The sequence below is a fragment of the Sceloporus occidentalis genome, unplaced genomic scaffold (genome assembly GCF_023333645.1).
Source record: "Sceloporus occidentalis isolate IW3139 unplaced genomic scaffold, rSceOcc1.0.p SCAF_7, whole genome shotgun sequence".
NCBI classification, from domain to species: domain Eukaryota; kingdom Metazoa; phylum Chordata; class Lepidosauria; order Squamata; family Phrynosomatidae; genus Sceloporus; species Sceloporus occidentalis.
Genome location: NW_028316987.1, coordinates 24,966,531 through 24,986,709, shown reverse-complemented (window position 1 = coordinate 24,986,709; position 20,179 = coordinate 24,966,531). Strand labels below are relative to the sequence as shown.

Sequence of the window (20,179 nt, the reverse complement as noted above, 5' to 3'; positions counted from 1 at the left end):
CAGCCATGAAACCCACTGGGTGGCCTTGGCAAGTCACACGCTCTCAATCTCAGGGGAAGGCCATGGCACACCCCCTCAACCAATCTTGTCAAGAAAACCCCATGATAGTTTCGCTTTAGGGTTTCCACAAGGCGGAAATGACTTGAAGGCACACAACAGCAACAAGAATGTAATTTTTGTTTTTATTTTTTTTACAAAAAGCATACCAAAAATGCTCCCAGTGCCTCTAATCTCCTTAAATAAAATGCTTCTGAAGTATACACAGGTCTTTCTTGTTATGCATTAACACTGTTGTTGCTAAAATGGTTAACTGTAAATGCTCTCGGCTACTGCTACTTTTTCTTTTCTTTTTAAAAGGCACATTATTATTATTATTATTAGTGTGTTACTTCTAGTCTCTGCTATGAACACCCCTCACGGATAATAGAAAAGATCAATTAGATTGCAGTCATGGGAACACTTGCTTGGGGATAATTCCTGTTGAACTCGGTGAGCTTACTTCCAATTAAAAGGCGTAGTAGGTTTGGTCTGTTGCATGATTTAAATGCTAAATTGGCTGTGGGGGATGTTGAAGTGCATGATTGTGATAACGTGTATGTATGTGTATGTGTGTTTGAGAGAGACCTTTTACATGCAAGCTGCCATACAGTGGTATTTCAGCCAGCTCCTCTTATCTCCTCCTTGGCTGCTGCTGTTACCATGATGCTGTAATGCAGTCCAAGGTCCCTATTTACTTCAAAAATTACTTTGTGCTCAAAAATAATCTGCCCATTGACAATTCTGAATCGATCTGTCATGTCTTCAGTTATGGATTTAAAGCAACTTGCTTTGGAGAGTTTGAAGTTTTCTTTTGTTTATTACAGTGATCATTGAACAAATAGAATCAATTTTTGGATATAGATTTCAAGCAATTGCATTTTTATTTTTGTTTTTTGCACTTAGATGAGAACTATGTGTTTTCTTAAAATGCTTTGCTTAGACCATTGGGTTAAGGAAGTATGACCATGAAGATGGTGTCGAACTGTATCTGCCAGCATTCCTCATCACTGGCTGTGTTGGCTAGGACTGATGGGAGTTGGAGTCCAGCAGTGCCTGAAGGGTCATAGGTTACACATGCTGACTTAGAGGATGCATGGGCCATCTTTCTATGGAGTGATACTCAAGGCAGCTTGCAAGAGAACTGCAGAATTGTCCCCAGCTGTGCACACCCTCTGGCACAAATCAGTGTATTCATATTACAAGAAAGGAGATTCCACCTCAGCATGGGTACAAGATGTTCAGCACTTGAATGGACTGCCTTGAAGGGTGATGGTCTCCATTCTGCTATACTGTACTATTCTCTTTAGTTAGGCCTCATTTGATGTACAGGTCTAAGCAAAACAATTCAGGAAGCATGCTGACAAGCTGGCATGTGTCCACTGAAGGATGACTCAAATAATCAAAGATCTAGAAAGCAAGCCTTATGGGAAAGATGTAGGAAGCTGGATCTGTTTAGCCTGGAGATGAAAAGGTTCAGAGGTGACATGGTAGTCATGTTTAAATATTTGAAGGGATGTCCTATTGAAGATGGAACAAGCTTATTTTCTGCTGCTCCAGAGACTAGGACCCAGAACTATGGATTCATATTAGAGGGAAAGAGATTCCACTTAAACGCTAGGAAGAATTTCCTGATAATAAAAGCTGTTGGACCATGGAACACACTCCCTTTGAGTGCGGTGGAGGAATCTTCCTTCTTAAACAGAGGATGACTATCTGTCAGAAGTGCTTTGACAAGCAGGATGAGATTGGACTGCATGGCCCTTTGGGTCTCTTCCAACTTTGTGATTCTAAGTAGTTGCTGGCCAAAGTGGCTTGCAATAATTAAAAAACATTTTAAAACTTCACAAAATACTAAAGATAAAAAGGATTAAACAATCAGGAAAAAAAAACTAAAACTAAGTTAAAACATATAATAAAACACACACATCCCAGCACAGTAATTAGCAATATCGAATGCATTGTGTAAGATGGGCCTTATGTTATTACTGATCAAATGCTTGTTGGAATAGAAAAGTCTTTGCTTGTCTGCAGAAAAGAAAGTAGGGAGGGTGCATGTCTAAGCTTTGTGGAAAGGGAGTTCCAGAGCCTTGAGGCAGCCCTCTCCTATTTATTCTTCCTAAGTATAATAATGTATCAAGCTCATTAAAATCTATATTAAAGTAATTGAGTAGTTTAATACTTTCAATCATACTGAAAAAGGGGTTCCAAGCTTACAAGAGTATATAGTACAAGAGGCATCAATCACAGTGTTTAAAATCAGTTTCTTCATGTTGATAAAAAAAAAACCTAAAGTATTAATCACCCTTTATAAAGCCTTTACTGTCAAACTCTTTTTACTATTTCTTACACCCGTTGTTAGTCACGTTGCTAGGAGGTAGTGTATCCACTGTCTTCTTTAGCTGATTGTAGTTCCACTGTAACTGTTCTACTTCAGCCTTATGTCGCAAGCGTGTCTCATCCAATTCTTTTAAAAGACGCTCATTGGTAGAAACAAGTGTTCTGCAAAAAACCCCAAGAACATCACATATTTTTTGGAGTTGAATATTTTTTCATTATGGAACAAACTAAGGATATGAAGCCTCCTGAAGGGAAGGCAGGCTTATAAGTGGAAACATCCCATAATATGGCTCAATGAAGTTATCTTTCCTTCATTTTCATTTTCACCACTTACAGTTCTAATAAACTACTGCCCAAAAGTTTTCAGCAGGCACACTGAAGAGTAGTCAATGCTCTGTATTTAACTAACTGGAAAATCGACTGCTGTACTTTTTAACCAGGAGTCAATTCTGACGGAGTGGCACCAAGCTTCTTCATATGCAAGTGGTCTACAGCATGAGTAATGTGCCAAACAAATCCATTCTTTTCTTTCCATCAACATTGCAAGGGATGTTTACCATTTCATGGAAGGGAGCAGGTAACTTGGTATGGATTCATTTTTGTTCCATAATCAGCATTTTTAGAGAAATAGATCCAACACTTTACCAGCACCATTTTGAGGGTCTGGTTTAGGACAATGAAAGAGCCGAAACAGACTGTCTCATATTGCCAGTGTCTTGGGAGCGCAGCAGCAAAAAGCCGGATTGGAGCTGCAGCATGCGGTTGCTACGGTCCCAACCCGGCTCTCCCTGAAGCTACTTCAAGCCTCCCCTTTGGGACAGTCTGTTTGCCCCAAAGTTTATATGAAGACTACAAAAGTGAAATTTGAAACTTCTGGTAGAGATTTGGTGTGTACTGAGCATTCATCTCAGAAATGTCTACAATTTCAAAGATAGAGTGACAGTGAATGAAACATATCTGTATTTAAATTTTAAAACATTGCTTCTTAAAAAATCATTCACAGTGATTTATTGCCCTGTTACAGACTGCCAAAATAAAGCTGCTTCGGGTCTCTTTGGCGGTATGCTATTTAAATGATGCATGGGTCCTAAGAGTCTGGAGGTCGCGCCAAAGCCACACTCCATTCCTAAGCACTGAAGTGCAGCTTTGGTGCAGCTTCCGGATTCTTAGGATGCATGCATCATTTAAACAGCATACCTCCAAAGAGACCTGAAGCAGCTTTATTTTGGCAATCTGTAACAGGCCATTGTAAAGAAAGCAGTATCACATACTTTAAAACATTAATGATGAAAAAGAAAGTTCTGGAGTTTCCATATTTACAAGTGGAAACTGAACAGCCAATGTTCCACATGCAGTTGGGGGGGAGAGGTCCCATGTAACCCTGCCCCCAAACCCCAGCAGTGCAACAAATGCAGGGGGGTGTTTTTAACAAAACAACCGAAGGGTTCTGGCAAAAAATATATAAGGAAATAACTGCACCCTGGAGCAAAAAAACAATATAGTATCTTAAAGAGTACAAATACCCCACTGAAAAATCTGTAAATGCTAAGGGTGAATATATATAGATAATATAATATCCAAAATTCAAAACCAGAGAAACTAAACCCTGGAGAAAAGCCAATAAAACAACAGAAAGGGTAGAGAAAAGCCCCCCTTTTTCTTAGGCAATTATAAAAATTATAACCATTCTAATAATAAAAACCAAAGGCCAGATGCGTTTCGACTGACGTCTAATGTTAAAATTATAAAATGTATAGTAACTCCTTAGCACACAATGTGACTGTACTGAATTCAGCTTTTGAGTCATATTGTGTGCTAAAGAGTTGCTATAGCATTTACAGATTTTTCAGTGGGGTATTTATACCCTTTAAGATACTATATTGTTTGAGTTTTTTTGCTCAAGAGTGCAGTTATTTCCTTATATATATTTTTTGCCAGAACCCTTCAGTTGTTTTGTTTGGTTTTTATCTTGGGTTTTTTCAGTTATAGGGACTGTGGTTGGTTTGGGGGGGGGGTTAAACACTGTTTCATACCACCCTATACCCCACAAGAGCTGAAAATAGCCCCAAATAGTGAGTAGAAAATTATTCAACTCCAAAAAGTTATGCCACTAGGGCCAGTGTGGTGTCAGAAGAGGCTAAAAATGGCCCTCCAGGTTTCCACGCATGCCTGTCTCTGCAGTATGCCTTTGATTGCTGGTTGATGGAAGAAAAACAGAAGAAGTGCCATTGTCAAGCCTGGCTTGTGAGCTTTCAAAGAGTATCTAATGGGTCATATGTGAAGACTGAATGCTGGCCTCCTTAGAGAGGCATCTGGCTAGCTCCTCTTCCATGTCTTTGAGTTAATTCTTTATCTTTTTCTGACATGATTTACAATGCAGAATACAGTTAGCAAAGTAGATGTATTCCTGGGGATGACTTCTTTAAAAGAAAATTTGGTACCAGAGGCTGAAACAACAGGGAATTAATAGGGATAGGTTCCTACACCACAAAAAGAAGAGTAGTTGAACATGTATCAGCAAAATTTAATACTAAATTAACAATATGCTCATGTGAAATTGAACAACTGGGTCAGATGAGCTTTGCATTAGTAAACAAAAACATTTTGAACCTTCTAGAGCTCTCATGAAAGCTTTGTCCCAAATGCATCCACTGATGCCTTTTTCTTTCACCAGCCTCAGCGTCTCCATATTGGTGGCCAAACTTAGAGATGCATGTTTTTTAGACATGCTGGGGTAACTGTTAAGGCAGGCTTATCTGTGTTACCTTTTTATCTTTGTTTCGGTGTTCACTTATACTTAGCAAGGGATTCTGCAGGCAGCTGCTATTTACCTTTCTGTAGGTATAACTATGGCCTAGGACAGACCACCCAAATAGGGTGGCCTGCTGGCAGCCTTTTTCTCCTCCGGAGGGAAGCTGCAGCCGCTAAACCGCGCAGCTTCACTCTGGAGGAAAAAGAACGTGCAAAAAGCGGGTTCTTCTTCCACCGCGCCAGTTACATCCAAATGGGCCAATGGCACACTCATGACATAACTAGCGCAGTGCAACATGTGGACAATGTGGACAATATGCGTCCATTACATCATTATGGCGGTGCCTGTGTACACAGGGCATCGCCAGTACATGGTAGGGTTAGGTACCATGTGCCTTCCATGCTGTCCCTAACCCCTAGCTACAACGCCACCACACCACAAAAGGGCCATCTGTCCCATGCCTATATTAGTAAAAAGGAGCTTCTTTGTTAGAGGCTTTAAGAAAAGAGCTCTCATTGTTCCTCTCACCACTTGCCCATTTTGTTTGGAATCTACTGTCTCTGAAGTATCGCACTACTGCTGGAACCAAATTGTGTCATGAGTGAGAAAACAGGATTTTCTGTCTTTTGAGGCAGAAAAAAATAAAACCATTTGGGGGAGAAGAAAGGATGGGAAGGGGAATATGTTCAGAAACTTTATTTTTTTAAAAGAGAATATTATTCTGATGAACCCCACCTTTACTTTTCAGTCCATTTATAATCTAGACAGTCACATGTCTCCTTCCAGTCCAGCACTCCATTTCCCTGTTTCTCCTAGCATCTGGTATTGTATTTGGAGATATGCCACCACTGAATATTAAGCCACCATTTACATTAGCAGAGTAAAAGCACTGCATGGATTCATGGAAATGAGTTGTTAAATAAAAATAATTTCAGACATACACATACTTATTGCCAGTAATAGGTAGATGCAGTAATCTCTATGCAAGCACAAACAAGCATTTGACACCTAGAGCTCTGTTTTTCAATGGGTTTTCAGCAAGAGCTAGCCTGTACCTGTGGCTTTCCTGTAACATTTCTGTGAGTTCTTGCATCTTGTTAACGTGCTGGAGACGTTCCTTCAAACTAGCATTCTCATCAGTTAACAGCTTGTTCTGATTTTCAAGCTCTAAAGAAACAAGGAAAGACAGTTAGGCTACCAAAAGACAACTACCGTATACAGAAAACGTGAGCATGATGAAGTCCAACTATTCATTTACAGGCTCTCAATTCCTCTCACTCAAAGTCATTTCTTGCAGTGGAAGAGGATGTAATACCATAAACCTAGAACATACTCAGTTTCATCTTATTTCAGATGCTACGCAGGATCAGGCCCAACTGGTACTTGTAGAAGGAGTCAAGAAATATCAGGTTGCTCCAGGCAGTGCTAGCAAAGAATCCTGCCTGAAACCCTAGGGAACTGATAGCAGTCAGAATTCACAGTATTGGGCTAGATGGACCAATGATCTGATTCAACACAAGACCACTACAACTTCCCTGACTCTGTGCTAAGGAATTCTGGGAATTGCAGTTTATTGTGGCACCAGAGCTCTTTGACAGAGGCAGTTAAATGTCTCACAAAACTACAGTTCTAAGAATTCCTTTCTAGACTATACTTTAGCTGAAAATTTTCTTGTAAATTTTGAAAAGAACCACCTATAACCATCTGTCAGGAAGTTCTTCCTAATGTTGAGGTGGAATCTCTTTTCCTGTAGCTTGCATCCATTGTTCTGGGTCCTAGTCTCTGTAGCAGCAGAAAACAAGCTTGCTCCCTCCTCAATATGACATCCCTTCAAATTTTAAACAGGGCTATCATATCACCTCTTAACCTTCCCTTCTCCAGGCTAAACATTCCCAACTCTCCAAGTCGTTCCTCATAGGACATGGTTTCCAGACCTTTCACCATTTTAGTCGCCCTCCTTTGGACACGCTCCAGTTTCTCAACATCCTTTTTAAATTGTGGTGCCAAGAACTGGACACAATATTCCAGGTGGGGCCTGACCAAAGCAGGATAGAGTGGCAGTATTACTTCCCTTGATCTAGACACTATACTTCTATTGATGCAGCCTAAAATCACATTGGCCTTGTTAGCTGCTGCATCACACTGTTGACTCATGTTCAACTTGTGGTCTACTTGGACTCCCAGATCCACTTTACATGTAGTCTCATTCAGCCAGGTGTCCCCCATCCTATATATGTGCATTTCATTTTTCCGCCCCAAGTGCAATACCTTACATTTCTCCGTGTTGAATTTCATTTTGTTAGCTTTGGCCTAGTTTTCTAGTCTGTTCAGGTCATTTTGAATCTTGATCCTGTCCTCTGGGGTATTAGCTACTCCTCATAAATTGGTGTCATCTGCAAATTTGATAAGTATGCCCCCAATTTTGTCCTCCATGTCATTGATAAAGAAGTTGAATAGCACTGGGCCCAGGACAGAGCCCTGTGGGACCCCTCTGGTCACTTCTCCCCAGGATGAAAAGGAGTCATTGTTGAGAACCCTTTGGCTTCGGCCGGTCAACCAATTACAAATCCATGTAACAGTTACTTTGTCTAGCCCACATTCTACAAGCTTGTTTGCAAGAATATCACAGGGAATCCTGTCAAAGGCCTTACTGAAATCAAGATATACTATATCCACAGCATTCCCTTCATCTAACAAACAAATTAAAAAAAAAGATCAGGTTTGTCTGGCATGACGTGTTTCTCTGAAACCCATGTTTACTTTTTGTGATTATGGCATTGCTTTCTAGATGTTCACAGACTCTCCGTTTAATGATCTGTTCCAGAATCTTTCCTGGTATAGATGTCAGACTAACTGGACGATAATTGTTGGGATCCTCTTTTTTTCCCTTTTTGAAGATGGGGATAATGTTTGCCCTCCTCCAGTCTGCTGGGACTTCTCCTGTTCTCCAGGAGTTCTCAAAGATTATTGCCAATGGCTCCGATATTACATGTGCCAGTTCTTTTAATACCCTTGGATGCAGTTCATCTGGTCCTGGAGACTTAAATTCATTTAGATTAACAAGGTATTCCTCTACTATCTCTTTACTTATTCTGTACTGAAATTCCCCTATTCTGTCCTCTGCTCCATTATCCTCAGGTTGCGCACACTTTGCCTTTTCTGAGAAGACTGTAGCAAAAAAGGTGTTGAGTAATTCTGCCTTTTCACTGTCTTCTGTTAGCATTTTGCCATCTTTTGCACGTAGTGGTCCTACCGTTTCCTTCTTCTTCCTTTTGCTGCGGACATATCCAAAAAAGCCTTTTTTGTTGTTCTTAACCTCTCTAGCAAGCCTGAGTTCATTCTGTGCTTTAGCTTTTCTGATTTTACCCCTACACAGGCTTGCTATTTGTTTGAATTCCTCTTTGGTGATTTCCCCATTTTTTCATTTCTTATACATGTCCCGTTTAAAACTTAGCTCAGCTGAAAGTTCTTTAGTCATCCATCCTGGCTTCTTGAGACAGCTCCCATTTTGCTTCCTCACTGGAACAGTTTGAAATTGTGCCTTCAGTATCTCCCTATTAAGAAACTCCCATCCATCTTGAACTCCCTTCGCTTTTAGTATTGCTGACCATGGGATCACCCCCAGTATTTCTTTAAGTTTACTAAAATTGGCTTTCCTAAAGTCTAGAATGCATGTCTGACTATGCCTGGCTTCTCCTTTCCATTGTATAACAAACTCCAGGAATACATGATCACTCCCACCTAAGGATCCTACCACTTGCACTCCATTAACTAGGTCATCCCTGTTGGTTAGGATCAGATCCAAAATAGCTGACCCCGTGTTGCCTCTTCCACCTTTTGGATAATGAAGTTGTATCCAAGGCAAGTGAGGAATTTGCTAGACCTTGAGGATTTGGTTGCATTTGACCTCCAGCAAATATCAGGATAGTTGAAGTCACCCATTACTACTACATCTCTCTTTTCTGTGTGGTCATCTATTCTAGAAAGACATCATCCAATTCCACAGTCTGACTTGGGGGTCTGTAGTAGATTCCCACAATAACATCCCTGTTGTTTCCCTGCCCTTTAATTTTTATCCAGATGCTCTCCATCTGGCTTCCAGGATCGATGTCCTGGATCTCTTCACTGGTGTAAATTTCCCTGACGTATAAGGCTATTCCTCCTCCTTTCCTGTTTGGCCTATTTCTCTTAAAAAGGTTATACCCCTCTATTTCTACATTCCAATCGTGAGACTCATCCCACCAGGTTTCAGTGAGGCCTATTATATCATATTTGCTTTGTTGTGTTAGGAGTTCAAGTTCATCTTGCTTATTTCCCATGCTCTGTGCATTAGTGTAGAGACATCTAAGACCATGTGTTCCCTTTACTTGCTGCCTGTGCAAGTTCTTTTGCCTGCCACTTTTGGGTCCTTGCACTGTTTGCCTTGTTCCTTCTGTGTCAGTTTGACTATTATCTCCAGCCCTTTTGCCTTACAGAATACTGTCTCCCTCCCCCACATAACTCAGTTTAAAGTCCTCCTGATCAAATTGCTTAAAGACCTCCAAAGAAGGAGACGTCACTACACTCTGAGGGAGTGTGTTCCATTGTCTAACACAGGGGTCAGCAACCTACGGCCCGTAGGCCGGATCCGGCCCGGTGAGGCCTTGGGACCGGCCCCAGCCCAGTCCTGCTGCCGATTGCCGCCCCCGCCGCAGCTTCTGCGCCGCTCCAGGTGCCATTTTGAGTTCTCAAATGGCGGCTGAAGTCTCACGTGACCTTTCCCGTTGCGGGGCAGGACGGGAAAGGTAGCGGGAGACTTCGCTGCCATTTTAGAACACAGCGGCGGGCCTGTAGGAATATCTTCATTTTAGATATTGTATATGTTCCCATTTTGTTTTTTACTTCAAAATATGATGTGTGCAGTGTATGTAGGAATTATATTTATTTATTTATTTATTTATTTAAAAATTTTTTTAAAAAAATATTTAATTAATTATTTTTTGGCTCCTCCTCCCCCCCCCAGTTGTCTGAGGGACAGCAACCCGGCCCCCAGCTCAAAAAGGTTGTCTACCCCTGGTCTAATAGCTCTTACTGCCAGGAAGTTCTTCCTAATGTTGAGGTGGAATCTCTTTTCCTATAGCTTGCATCCACTGTTCTGTGTTCTAGTCTCTGGAGAAGAAGAAAACAAACTTGCTCCATCGTCAATGTGACACCCCTACAAATACTTAAACAGGGCTATCGTACCACATCTTAACCATCTCTTTTCCAGGCTAAGGCATGATTTCCAGGCCCTTCACCATTTTGGTAGCCCTCCGTTGGACACGCTCCTATTTTTCAACATCCTTTTTGAATTGTGGTGCCCAAAACTGGACACAGTATTCTAGGTGAGGCCTCACCAAGCCAGAATAGAGTGGCACTATTACTTTCCTTGATTTAGACGGTATACTTCTATTGATGCAGCCTAAAACAGCAGTGGCCTTTTTAGCTTTTGCATCACTGTGCTGACTCATGTTCAACTTATGGTCTACTAGGATCCTGCTTTAGATGCATCATCCAGAAGGGGGAGGAAGAATGAGAGCAAAGTATGTTTAAACTCACATGGCAGAATTTTTCTACTCTTAACAGTTTTCTGTAGTTAAGATCAGTGGTTCAATTTTTTTTTACCTTTGAGACCCCCTTTACCTGTGGATGTCATGCTCCCACCTCTCCCTGGTCAACATAGTATATGAATAAAAATATTTTGTTTCATGTGTGCATTTTTGTTTGCACATTCATGTATATTCATGCAGCAGCATCTTGTCCCCAAAATCAGGGCAGTCATGGGACAGGTGTGGGAAGAAGCAGCAGTGGCTCAAAATGGGCCTCACCAGAAGTCATGATCCAACTAGCTTCCCTACTCTCTTCTTCTTACTCCTCTCTCAGGCAGAGGCAGCTGCTCCAAGCATCCCCTTGCTCCCTCCAGGACAGAAAAAGTTTGGGAAGAGGGGGAGGAGCCTCTAGGCCTTGTAGCCCATCCTTGAGCCATTCTTGTGCCTCCCCCCACCGGGGGGTCCCGCCAGACAGTTGAAGAACCACTGGTTTAGATAATAAAAAAGTTATGATTAAGAAGTGTTGTTGTGGTTAAGAATGTAGGCTGTATCCAAAGCATTTCTGTACATACACTAGAATTCTACTGATTTTTGTCTTCCATTGTAGCAAATTTATATTTCATCAAGTGTGACTTTTGGTAGGAAACGAAAATTTGAAAAGACTGCAGAGCACATGCAGAATGCCACATATGGCTATATATGCCCTGCATTTCCTTGGCACTAATTTAAAGTTTTATTTTTATTTTACTTTATTAGGTTTTAGTTGATGCAGACCTAGTGGATTAAACATTATTCAATTAAATATAAATAAATAAATAAATATCTCAATCTGTAAATATTCAAGCACCCCCATGGACATTTCTTCCCTCTCCCCCAACACTCACTTGAGGTTTGTAATGGTGCTGGAGCAGCAGTATCAGCTTTCTGCATGTTCTGTTCAGTTTTGGAATTATGCACTTTCAAGGCTTCATTTTCTTTCAACAGATTATCTAAATGCTGCTTCAGTACTTCCTAGTATGAAAGGAAAGGGGTTGTGCAAAGGAGGAGAAGAAATTAATGATGGACAGACTTTATTAGATCATAGTATTATTTCAAATTAATGTAGATGGCTGTGAACACATTGCTACTCTGCAGAATTCTGTCAGGGAGATTCCATGCAGCAAAGTTGCAAAAGTTGCCACCTCAGACTGAATAGGTAGATAAACAAATGAGAGGCAATCTTAAAGCTTCCACCATCTACTTAAAAATCCTTTCTGGTTAGACTGAAATATCATTTTGGTTCCTAAAGGCTGTATAGACAATACCAAGGTGGATGTCAAGAGTAAGCTCAAACAGACTATAGAAAGAAGACATGAAGATGGTAGAACATGTCCACTTTTCTTCAAGTTGTTCCCACATAGTTGTTCCTATTGCTCATCTTTCAGGGAGGCCATTAACATTCTCCTGCCTTTGATCATTGCCCTTTGGAAATATTTATAGTAAGTACTGCTCGGATTCCTTGCCTGGAGTCAGTGGAGGAGGTGGTGATAAATATTGGTTTAATTTTGGTGGTGCAGTTGGTACTGAGAATGGTACCAAACTGCTCTGTGCAATGGCCAGTATTAAGGTCAAAAGAGCCTAAGATGTCATGACAAATCAGGAAACAGAAGCCAAAGCTGTGAGAGCCTGCAGAACCTTAGTAAGTACAGTGGTACCCCGGGATACGAATTGATCGCGTTACGAAATTTCTGGGGTACGAAAAAGTTAGATTGGAAAAAACTGTTCCGGGTAACGAAAGATTTTTCGGGTTACGAAATTCATTTCGGCGCGTTTCGGCGCGAAATTCAAATGCGAAGCGCGGCTAGCGGCTTTCCAGCGCTAACGGAAAGCCTTTTCGGGTTGCGAAATGTATCGGGTTACGAACGGCGCCGCGGAACGAATTAATTTCGTAACCCGAGGTAGCACTGTAAAAGGTTTTTGCAAATGGAGATCACTGCACTAGATTTTGCAGTACTGTACAATCTGATAAAGAGTACCAATTACTGTACACAGTTCACTTTCCCACTACCACAGAATAACATATCTGGGACATGAGGTCTATGGGAATCCTACTTATGATTAAACCCACTGCCCAGAAACATTTCCCCACTTGTAGAGAGCCTATCCTAGTAAGCGTTGCTCAGATATGGGGACCCACTGCAGCAAAAGGAATATTCATGCCTGTAGAACATTGGATGAATTGGAAACAAGGGCTGCACAACTAATTCAGCCTAATCCCAAAATGAATGAGACCAATTTGGACAAATCTGTATCTAGATTTAATCAGATTGGTCCACTTTGGTTCTGAAGCAGAACAAGCTGCCTAAATGCAATCTGGAGCAAGAATTTCACTAGCATTCTCCAATCCATTAGAAGGACTATGTGAGACTAAAGTTATATAATAGGGATGTAAATCTTCATACATTTTAGCCTCATGGGCAGGAATGAACAAGTTAGCCATTTTTCTTCCTGCTGCAAGAAGGTCCCCCAAAATGCAGTTTTTGAGGACTGTTAATAGTTTTGGGATTCATTCTGTGTGAAAGAAAGAAAGAAGATTTTTAAAAATCCATTTGAAGTGAACAGTAAAAACTGAAAATCCTGTGACTCCTGCCTCAGGCTCTTCTAGGATTCTTCCAGGATTCTCATCAGAGTTTCTTGACATTAAAATTCCATTAATCTGGGAATTGAATATTTATGAATATTCTGTCCTTCCTTATTAAACAATCCTGCCATCTCTGTGTTTACTAGATTTAACTCTAAAGCTAAGCAGGGCAGGAACTGGTTAGTATTTGGATGAGAGACTGCCAAGAAATACCAGGTGCTATATTTCAGAGCAAGGAACTGGTAACACCACCTCTAAATATTCCTTGCTTAAGAAAACAGACAACAGACAACTTTAAGACAAACACATACTCACACAGTATATTGTTGAATATACTGTGGAGAGAGATTGGTCTCTGCTTTCCTCTTACCTAACATTTTGTCTTCTTGAACTGTCCAGTTTAATCTTGACTTTTCCTTTGTACATAATTTGAGTGATTTTTAAAGAATTTTGATACGTTTTATGGCTATTTATGAATCTGTGTGTTTATTCTCCTACTTATTCAACCCAGTTGCTCTTAGATATCTGATTCACTTTCTCAGTGTGTGTAATTTATGAAAATCATACCTCTGATTCTTTTGCCTATGTGTGCAGTTTCTGTCTGTCATCAAGCACATTTATTTAAGCAAATAGATACACTGTTTTTATTAATTTTACATGACATATTGTATTTAACTCATCTTTTAGAGCAAAGCCCATTATTTCCCATTTGGCTGAGCAAGCACATAACTGTAAAAACCATTTCATTTCCCTTAGTTAAACTCATATGTCATTTGTTATAACAATTATTATCATTACTACTACATTTAATCACTACTTTAATTTAATCAGTCATGAGGCATATCTGCGGCAGTAATACAAATCCACGGTATTTCTAATGACCAAGGGAAGTAGTCACTTTTGCCTTCACTTACAGTATGATTGTAGGGATGCGTAGTTTTGATGGTAGTGAGAGCAAGCCTGCTTCCACTATCATAAGTGCTCTATATGAGTATGAAGATAAGGAGGCAGCAAAACTAGTACCACCATGATAGATGAAGCCCCTGGGATGGAAGGCAGGCATTGTGAGCCACCACAAAAAAGACCAAGAATTGTCTGACAGAATGTTGGCACAAGGAAAGAATGAAATTAGAAAGAAAATATTGCACTTAGCTCACCATCTCCTTCTTAGTATTATCAAGGTCTGACTTTAGATTGTTAATCTTGACATTGTACTCTTCTTGTTGCTGAGACAGGTCCTTTTGTAAACTCTTTTTCTCTAAAAGAAGATCAGTCAGTTTGTTATCATCTAGAGGAGAATTTTTCTTGTGCTCTGTTGGTGCAGATTTCTGAACTTCAGACAAAACAGTTTCTGCCTGAGCTGGGAATTAAAAAGATCAGTTTGAGTCTGTATTCAGTAAAAATGGGTTGACGCCAAAATACATTCTTTTTATTTCTGTGGCGGAGCATATAGGTGTGCATATTTGATGACTTCTGATTAGAAAAAATCACTTTCAAAGAGATTATTTATTAACAAGTGCTAAAAGTATCTCCCATACAGAATTCATTATCATATTAAAATATGTGGGAGGAAATTATGGTTGAAAATGTAGGTATTTCCAAGCAAAATATAGGATAGCTACAGGGATGCTACTGTACTTAGCACTTAGCTGCACTACTGAGGTTCAGGTATGGCCAAAAAATTACATTTAGCATTATCACATTTGATAACAGCTCATACCTCAGTACATGTATTATAAAAGTCTAGGGGAGATCCATCAGATATGCACACAGAGACAAGGACAGCAGAAGATCAATTTAAGCAACAAGAAGAAAATGCCACTGATATAAGAAATTTTGCCAAAAAGGAGACACATTGCACTACAGAAGTATTAACCCCCTCTGACAATAACATTGACACTACTTGATGTACACAAGCTACTCAACACCATAAAGGTTCAAACTGAACTTTAGGGCCATACTACAAAATGTTATTTGTGACACTGAGCCCAGTGATGTTGCCAAGGGGGGGGGGGTTCCTTTTATCTAAACACAAAATATATGTTTTCCCCAGTGGATCTAATTATCATGAAAAACATTAAAAGTAAATCATGTAATATAGATTTATATATCTGCAACGTGTTTGCCCCCCACCCCCGAAAAATGACGGCACTTAGTCTGGACTCCCCCTTCCCAAAATTCTGGCTGCATCCCTGCTGAACCAAAACTGCTGATTCCCTGCAAACCTTATCCCTGCAGTGAAGCATGGTGGTGGCACCATTGTATTGCAAGGATGCATTTCCATAGTAGAAATTTAAAAATTGCTCAGGGATTGAGGGCAAGATGGATGAACAATGACAACAAGACAAGTGCTCTAAATATATACAGTTGGCCCATCCCATACATGGGCTTCCTATATGCAGACTTGATGTCATGCAGATGGGAAGCCCCATTTAGCTTAATGGTGCATGAGCCGCACAATGGCCCATTCATCTAAATGGGGATTGTTCATGAACGGAATTCACTTTACATGGGGGGCTCTGGAATGGATCCCCTGCATACAGCAAGGGTCCACTGTATAGCCAAAGTAACACTGGGGTGCTTTAAAAACAAGAACCTGGGTGTCTTAGAAAAGCCCAAAGTCTAGACTTTAACCTGATTGGGAATCTGTGGTGAGACATGAAAGTAGCTGTTCACTAGTGATTGTCATCCAACCTAATGGAGCTGGAGCGATACCCATGAAATAAACAATTATCCATTTATTTTTGTTAACTTTTTATTCTACAATTAATATATTTTGCAACTTAAAAGTGTTGAATAACTTGTGTACATCAAGTGGTAACAATGCCATTACAATCTGTTTCAATTCCAGGTTGTAAAACAACATGGAAAAACATATACAGTGGGCCCGCATCATACGCAGGTGCAGCATGTACTGGAAGCCGCGTCAGAAATAAGCCTCACGCACCCCAGAAGGAGTAATTGGGTGCGTGACCACGCCACCATGCAGCAAGCACAAGCACCATTACTTCTAATGGGGCTCAAGCTTACACATTTTTTCTTTTATGCAAGGAGTGGGGTCTGGAACAGATCCCCCACATAAGAGAAGGACCACCTGTACAACATATAGAAAACTCAAAAGGGTACATGTGAATACTTCTGCAAGGCACTGTAGACTTCAGGTATGAAGAGAATGAAAGAGGAATCTTGCTCCAGCTCTCAATGAAAACAGAGAAGGGGTTAAAAGGGGGAGAGAACAGTATGAGAAATTGGGTTGAAGTTCTGAAGAGGAGGAGACATAACCTACATTCGATGGTTCTCATCCTAAACAGGAGAAATCCTTGAGGCGATGCTTCCACCTTGTGAACAGTCATGCCTTGTATTCCCAAATTTTTACAGCAGATGAAGAAAAAAAATGACTGAAGCAAGGCTATCTCTGGTCCAGGGACCCACTACCATCTTATCTAAGTCAGCACACCTGAGGGATGTATATGGCTGGAAGAGTTTGAACCATTGTGTAGAAACACCTTACTTACATAAAAACTGCTGATTACAATGGAGCGATTTGCTGCCATTCCAGTATTTGTCAACCAAATCTAACAGGCGTTCCATGGGTGCTGCTTCACAGGACACTTTATTTGCCATCTGTACTTTCCTTTGTTTTATGACCTTAAAAAATAAATAAATTTTATAAATAAAATTGTTTAAAGCCTAAGTATATGCACATAGTAAAAATATTGTGAACTGCCCCTCACTTTTCTAGGAGAGGCCCTCAGCTTAGAGCTAATTAAACACAAAACAAGGAATTGCACACAATGTTCATTCCTAATTGCACTATAAGATGGTTGGGACAACATACCCCCCTCTTTGCTATAATACAAGGTGAGTCCGACTGTCCTGGATATTTTATTGCTGGTGTTAACTGCCTTCATTTCAACATCGACTCATGGCAACCCTATGAATGAAACGTCTCCAAGACCTCCTAGTCTCTTCCTCTCTGCTCAGGGCCTGGAGGTTCAGGCCCATGACTTCCCTGGTTGAGTCTAGCCATCTGGCATGCAGTCTTCCTCTCTTTCTACTGCTTTCTTACTTTCCTAGTAATATTGTCTTTTGTAATGAGACATGCCTTTTCATGATGTGGCCAAAGTATGACAGCCTCAATTTAATCATCCAGGCTTCCAGGCGTAGTTCTGGCTTGATCTGTTCAAGGACACATTTGTTTGTCTTTTTGGCCATTCACCGTATCCTCAGCACTCTTCTCTAGCACCACATCTCAAATAAACTGATTTTTTAAAAATTCACTTTCTTAACTGTTCAGCTCTCACATCTGTATGGGCTGATGGGGAATTTAATGGCTTGAACAAGTCTTAACTTTTGTGTTCAGCTATTGTATCTTTACATTTCAAGATCTTCTCTTAATTTTTTCTGCCCTTCCCATTCCTAATTTTCTTCTGATTTCTTGACTGCACTCTCCATTATGATCAATGGAAAATATTTGACGATTTAGATTCCATAATTATCTAATCTGAATTTATGTCAATCCTTCTTGGTCATTATTTTTGCTTTATGTTCAGCAATAAGCCTGTGTTTACACTTTCTTTTTGATTTTCTTTAGTAATTGCCCCAAGTCTGTGATGTTTTCTGCACACATCTATAAACCATGAATATATCAGTGCCTATTTTCACTTTCCTCACTCTCTTCATACACAAGGGTGAAGTAATATACAAAAAAATCTATATATATATATTTTAAAAAATCTTATTGTCATTTTCTAGTTTGTGGAATCTCTACTGACAAAGATGATTGGACTTAAAAATATGTGTTTCACCTAGATACAACAAGCACTTTGGTGAGCTCTTCAGCCCTCATAAGGAATATTAAAAAAAAACAGTCATGAGAGAATAAGCTGTCAGCTGTCTGTAGACACCGGGTTAAAAAAATAAAAAATGCTAAGGAAAATAATGGAGTCTAAAAATAAGAAGAGAATAGTAAAATAAAAAATAAATCTAAAAATAAAAAACCAAAAAGAATCACCTAAGAAAGCACTCAGCTAAATGTTTACAATCCGGCACAAATATTTCCAGATGCTACTGCTACTGCAATAAATGAAGGGAAATTTTCCAAGAGACATTGGAAGTCAACACAGGTTTCAGAGAAAGAAGTCATGCCAGACAAATCTAATCTCTTTTTTTTTTATGAAATCACTAACTTGTTAGATGAAGGGAATTATGTGGATATAGTATATCTGGATTTCAGTAAGGCTTTTGACAGGGTTCCCCATGACATTCTTCCAAACAAGCTAGTGAAATGTGGGCTAGACAACGTAACTGTTACATGGATTTGTAATTGGTTGACTGGCCGAACCCAAAGGGTGCTCAACAATGGCTCCTTTTCATCCTGGAGAGAAGTGACCAGTGGGGTCCCACAGGGCTCTGTCCTGGGCCCAGTGCTATTCAACATCTTGGAAGACAAAACTGGGGGGCATACTTATCAAATTTGCAGATGACACCAAATTAGGAGGAGTAGCTAATACCCCAGAGGACAGGATCAAAATTCAAAATGACTTTGATAGATTGAAAAGCTGGGCCAAAGATAACAAAATGAATTTCAACACAGAGAAATGTAAGGTACTGCATTTAGGAAAAATGAAATGCACAGAAATAGGATGGGTGACACCTGGATGAACGACACTACATGTGAAAGGGATCTGGCAGTTCAAGTAGACCACAAGTTGAACATGAATCGACAGTGCGATGTAACAGCTAAAAAGGCCAATGTGATTTTAGGTTGCATAGTGTCCAGATCAAGGGAAGTAATAGTCCCACTCTATTCTGTTTTGGTCAGGCCCCACCTGGAATATTGTGTCCAATTCTGGGCACCACAATTTAAAAAGGATGTGGAGAAACTGGAGCATGTCCAAAGGAGAGTGACCAAAATGGTGAAGGGTCTGGAAGCCATGTTCAGAGACTAGGATGCGGAGCAATGGATGCAAGCTACATTGCACTTCAACATTAGGAGGAACTTCCTGACAGTATGGGCTGTTCAACAGTGGAACAAACTCCCTCAGAATGAAGTGGAGTCTCCTTCCTTGGAGGTCTTTAAGCAGAAGCTGGATGTCCATCTGTAGAGAATGCTTTGATTTGGATTTCCTGCATGGTAGGGGGTTGGACTGGATGGCCCTTGTGGTCTCTTCCAACTATATGATTCTATGATTCTATGAAGGAAACCTTGAACATATTTGGTGAAGGAATGAGCTGGCAAGCCTAGGTGCAGCCAATCACGGCTCAGTGAATGCTGTGAAGAAGAGCCTACAGAGGAGAAAGGACACAAAACTGAGGCTTGGCTCTGTCAGTGGGCAGTTAGGGGAAAGATGGCCTAGAAAGGCTTGCAGAGAGCTGGAAAAGATGGTGCAGAGATAGGGAAAAGCTATAGTAGAGCTATGATAGTCAGCTGGGGGAATAACTCATTGGTGTTTTAGAGAGCTGTGAATGATTAAATAGTTTGGGGATTAATGTTTGATCTAAGTGTGTATTAATAAACTTCTGCTTGTACATATGTGGTACTTGAATCCAGTGAAGGTAGCCAGAATAATAAAAAAAGTTTCCTTGAAATGTTGGCAGGGAACATTTCTCCACATGTGGCTAGACTGTCCCAAAATCAATACATTTTGATGGCTGGTCCTGGAGCAAATTTCCTTGATTACTAATCAAGAAGTAAAATTCTGTCCAGAAATGCTCTTTTTTATCAATGCATAGGCACAAACTCAAATTTAAACCACAAATGTCCCATAGATTTTCTTACTACAGCAGCCCGTGGAAAATGGGAGAGGTGTCCCTGTATATATGGTGGAATAAAGCGTAGAACTTATAGTTACTTGATAAAGT

At 40.3% G+C, this 20,179-nt stretch overlaps 1 protein-coding gene across 4 annotated transcripts in view; it reads right to left on the bottom strand.

Annotated features, from left to right (window-relative positions):
* Positions 1–222: 222 nt before the first annotated feature.
* Positions 223–20,179, bottom strand: part of CEP72 (centrosomal protein 72) — a 67,648-nt gene continuing 47,691 nt past the window's right edge. For 3 of the 4 annotated variants that reach the window (XM_089532415.1, XM_089532416.1, XM_089532417.1), the window contains 5 exons: positions 16,831–16,963; positions 14,473–14,675; positions 11,580–11,706; positions 6,184–6,295; positions 223–2,538 (listed from right to left, as the gene is read on the bottom strand). In XM_089532415.1, coding sequence (XP_089388541.1) covers positions 2,376–2,538; positions 6,184–6,295; positions 11,580–11,706; positions 14,473–14,675; positions 16,831–16,963 — 738 coding nt within the window. In that variant the 3' untranslated portion in view covers positions 223–2,375. Of the gene's footprint in view, positions 2,539–6,183; positions 6,296–11,579; positions 11,707–13,136; positions 13,246–14,472; positions 14,676–16,830; positions 16,964–20,179 lie in introns of those variants that run through there. The other variant, XR_016281901.1, reaches the window with a different exon arrangement.